This window comes from Zea mays, chromosome 3 (assembly GCF_902167145.1).
Source record: "Zea mays cultivar B73 chromosome 3, Zm-B73-REFERENCE-NAM-5.0, whole genome shotgun sequence".
NCBI lineage: Eukaryota > Viridiplantae > Streptophyta > Magnoliopsida > Poales > Poaceae > Zea > Zea mays.
In genome coordinates this window covers 5,718,561-5,722,875 of record NC_050098.1, presented here as the reverse complement: position 1 = coordinate 5,722,875, position 4,315 = coordinate 5,718,561, and the positions used below count along the sequence as shown (strand labels likewise).

Genomic DNA, 4,315 nt, shown 5'->3' with positions numbered 1-4,315 from the left:
CCTCTGATGGATTGACTTCAGCAGACATCTTTTCTGGTTCTTCACGAACTCCTCTCTTCTGCGTTGGTTGCTTCTCTTCTCAGTTGGTTGGAGCGAGGTGCTGATAACGTGTTTGGAGAAATGACGAAATGGAGAACTGTGTTTCATTAATGACTGTGTACACATATATATACATCTTGAACAGACATGAAACCGCTATCTCAGACAGACACAACCCTTCACTTGTTAACTGCTTGATCTAGATTAAGGGACGAGATTAATCCACGTCACCGATCCTCAACACTGGCTACCCACCTGAGAAGGTGTTTGGTTGGATCGACCAAACTGTCGTATAGTGTTTGAGCGACATGAACACCGGAGTAATTTTGGTGGCGGTGTGATCCTAAAAAATCGATGGGACAATGTCGCCTCCGACTTATCCTAATTTAACCTCAAACCAAACACATAAGGCGAGTTCGCCATGGTTTCTTCAAGTAGTTCATGCGTGGAAGGTGTGTTCGAGTCCCATGAATGAACTATTCGAAAACGCAAGCTGTTGAAGGGCCTCATCAGATGATCAGATGTGAATGTGAGCGAGAATATATATGTTTTTTTTTTGAAAGAAAATTAAAAGAGAAAAGGTGAAGTCTAAGGGCTGATTTGGTGACCCGGGATCCCGGGAGGATTGGAGGGGATTGAGGGGGAAATTAGTTTATTTCCCCCTCGATCCCCTCCAATCCTCCCGTGATCCCCTTGTCACCAAATCAACCCTAAAGGCGCATTTCACTCTCCCCTCTCTTTATTTTCCACCAGGTGGCCATTTTCTTTCTCGGCAGCGCAGCCAAACCAAATTGACCGTCGACTTGCATGAGGTACGGTCGCTCCCCGGGACTTTGGCCACTCCAAACTAGCACGTGCGTTCTCTCGCTATCGACGCATCCATCTCCTTCATGGCCGGATCGGACGCACTGCACCCGGGCCCGGCCAGCGAAGAGATGGCCTTTTAGCATCTTGGTCCATTACATTACATTCCAAGCTAAGCTAGGTCTCTCCATCTATATATACGCACATCCAGACCACGGGCGCTCCATGTATCTCTATCTATCTATCCATCATCAATCATCTTTTCCTACACAGCGCTTTGGTAGCTGCTGCTAGCTACTGCTGCTATAGCAGCAGTCAGACTGGCCGTCGGCTTGCTTAGCTTAGCTTGTTATTAAAGGAGCTAGCATGGACATGGATAGCAGCAGCAGCTGGCTCCATGGCTACGCCACCACCAACGGCTTCATGTGCGGCGGCTACGCTGCTAGCCCTGCGGAGGTGCAGTGCGTGGAGGACGAGCAGCAGCAGTTCCTCATCAGCTCGCAGATTCAGCACCACCTCAACCAGGCAAGCACCTATATATCGACCGACGACGACCAATCGAACCATGGAAAAGAATCAATCACACTACGAACTTCAGGGCACCGGCACACACAAAAATGAAGCCTCTCTTATTGATCGATTAACTCCTTATTATCTCGGTCAACACGCAGATCAGCATGCGCATGAACATGGACGACGAAGCAGCGGCGGCAGTCGACATGCACGATCTCCTCGAGGACCTCGACGACCCGCGCCGCGCCGGCGCCGGCGCCTGCAGCTTCCCTTCGTCGTCCTCCTCCTCCTCGCTCTCGCTCTCGCTGCCCGCGTCCGCCTCCCTCTCCTGCAGCCCGGAGAGCTCCTCGCCGCCGCACATCCTCGGCGCCGCCACGGCGCCGGCCAGCGGCGGCTGCAACCAGCAGTACCCGGAGGTCTCCTCGCACGTGCCACTAGTACCACCGCCGCCTACCGTGCTGGCATCTTACAGCAACCTTCACGCGCCGGCGGCTGCTCCGGAGGAGACGTCGCCGGCGGCCAGACCCACCGGTGGCGCGTTCAAGCACTACGCGCGGCACCTCGGCCCCACGAGGACGACGCCTACTAAGCCCGGCACGTGTGGGCAGAGGATGTTCAAGACGGCCATGTCGGTGCTGTCCAAGATGCACGTGGCGGCCAGGTACAGCCAGCAGCAGTACTACTATGAGGCGGCGGCGGCCGAGGTGGCACCGCCGCCGTCGGTGAACCAGCTGCAGCACATGTTTTCGGAGCGCAAGCGGCGGGAGAAGCTCAACGATAGCTTCCACGCCCTCAAGGCCGTCCTCCCGCCTGGCGCCAAAGTACGTATACGTTTACATCCGTGCATATACAGTGTGTCCGTGTGGATTCTGTTCGTACATCATGCATGCATGAAACATGATGAGCTGCTTCAATTCGTTCTCTGACGGACCAGCCTGTTATTTGCTTCTCTATATGATCGATATCTGTAGAAGGACAAGACGTCGATACTGATCAGGGCAAGGGAGTACGTGAGGTCGCTGGAGGCCAGGGTGGCCGAGCTGGAGGAGAAGAACAAGTCGCTGGAGTCGAGGCTGGCCAAGGACGGCAGCGGCTGCGGCGACGACCACGACTCCGGCAGCACGACCAAGGTGCAGGTCGAGATAAGCAGGGCGGCGGCGAACGAAGAGCTCTGCACGCTGAAGATAGCGGTGATCAGGTCGCCGTCGCCGTGCAACATGACGGACGTGGTGGTCCGGACGCTGCAGTGCCTGAAAGAGCAGATCGGCGATGGCGTCAGCCTGGTGGCAATGAGCACCAGCGGCGGCGGCGGCGGCGGCGCTGGGCCAACGACGACGACGACCGGAGGGAAGAAGGGCTCACCGGGAGATGTTCTGACGCTGCAAATCAAGGTACCCAATGTTCTGCCTCACATGACATGATGATCGTACCATCTTAATTCTTAAGTAAGCATGCACATGCAATGCAAGATGTATTAATAAGACTGTTAATAAGGCGTAGAAATCTAGCAGCTAGCTAGCTAGCTAGCTAGCAAGAAGATAGCAGACGTATGTACTGCGTGCATCAGGTTGATGAGAAAGCAGCAAACGGCCCGAAGAATCTTTCATTGACTAATGAAGCGATCGATTAGGGGCGCGCACACATGCATGGTACTACGTTGGTGTCAAATCCAACAAGGAGATTTCCATGAAATGTGAAGCCCCCGCTTGAAAACTGGAGCCAGCTGCAGGAGGAAGATCTGCATGCAGTAATGCAGTATGAACGCGCTCTGATCTTCCTTATTATATTACCTAGGCTGACGACATTGACACTACCCCCTGTGAAAAAGCTAATATAATGATTCCTCCTGCGTGAGCGTGACACTACTGTACTTGGTGCAATGGAACGACTAACGGCGTTGCTCTCGCTGCTGGTGTGTCGCAGTCGCCGGGAGGAACTGACTGGGAGGAGGAGCCGGTCAAGGACGCCGTGGCGAAGGTCGTCGCCGACGCGCTGACGACGACGCCGCGACCGCCACCCGCGGCGGCGGCGGCGGCCACCACCGTCTCCAGCTGCTTCGGCGAGGCTTCTCAACTCACCACCAGCAGCTAATAATAATAACGATGCGGCTGGCCGGCCAGCACACGCCGCCGCCGCCGCCGCTAACCGAGCATCAGGAACGAAGACTGGACGACACGCCCGACCGTGGAACCTCTCCCTGGCACACCTACCAACAACCCACCATTGCCGAAGCCGCGCGCGAGTGGGTGTGGGTCGTCAGACACGGACACCATTATTGTGTGGCATGGCAGCAGCAGAACGAAGCAGGGAGAGCATCGATCATCGATCGTCGTGCAGGACTGGCTGACTGACTGACGGACGGAGAAAGAAGAGAAGCGTCAAACGTAGGACCGTTCTTGTTCCGCGGGACGTATGGCAGATGTCGACGGCCGGGTCGATGGTGATGCAGATCGATGGCGACGAAGAATGATTATTAATAATCAATCCTACTAGCTAGCTAGGCAGCGAGGAGTAACTAATAACTTGTCTGAATGCGTGAATGCATGGGGTCTTATGTCAACAACCCTTTCAGTCGTTTCTTTAGCTATTTTATTAATTTGTGGACTTGTCTGAGTATTGTATGTTAGAGCCTTAGAGGGGAGTGTGATGAGTGCGACTGTATGTGTAATCTATTAGTCTCGCCATGCATGTATGTAGCTTAATCGGTGGGCAGTCACTCCCTCCCTCCCTCTCCTTCTTCCTAGTCCAAGCAAGCAATGGTGCAAGTCTTGTCAGTATTGCAAACACGAAACGAGGAATGCATGCTGATATTCAGAATTATTGTATATGGCTGTTGCACGTAATTGTATGTTTTTCTCAGTTTCTGTAAAACATGTATGGAGATTAGTTCGACGATCGTCTGAATCGAACTCTGTATATTTATATATGCAGTCCAAATAGGACTTCGTATCGTCGTGTC

At 53.7% G+C, this 4,315-nt stretch overlaps 1 protein-coding gene across 1 annotated transcript; it reads left to right on the top strand.

The window, feature by feature from the left end:
• Positions 1-1,068: 1,068 nt before the first annotated feature.
• Positions 1,069-4,315, top strand: LOC103649622 (putative transcription factor bHLH041). The gene is made up of 4 exons (XM_008675361.4): positions 1,069-1,368; positions 1,515-2,177; positions 2,328-2,747; positions 3,280-4,315. Exons 1-4 carry the CDS (start codon positions 1,210-1,212, stop codon positions 3,445-3,447), a joined length of 1,410 nt encoding a protein of 469 aa, XP_008673583.1. The 5' UTR covers positions 1,069-1,209; the 3' UTR covers positions 3,448-4,315.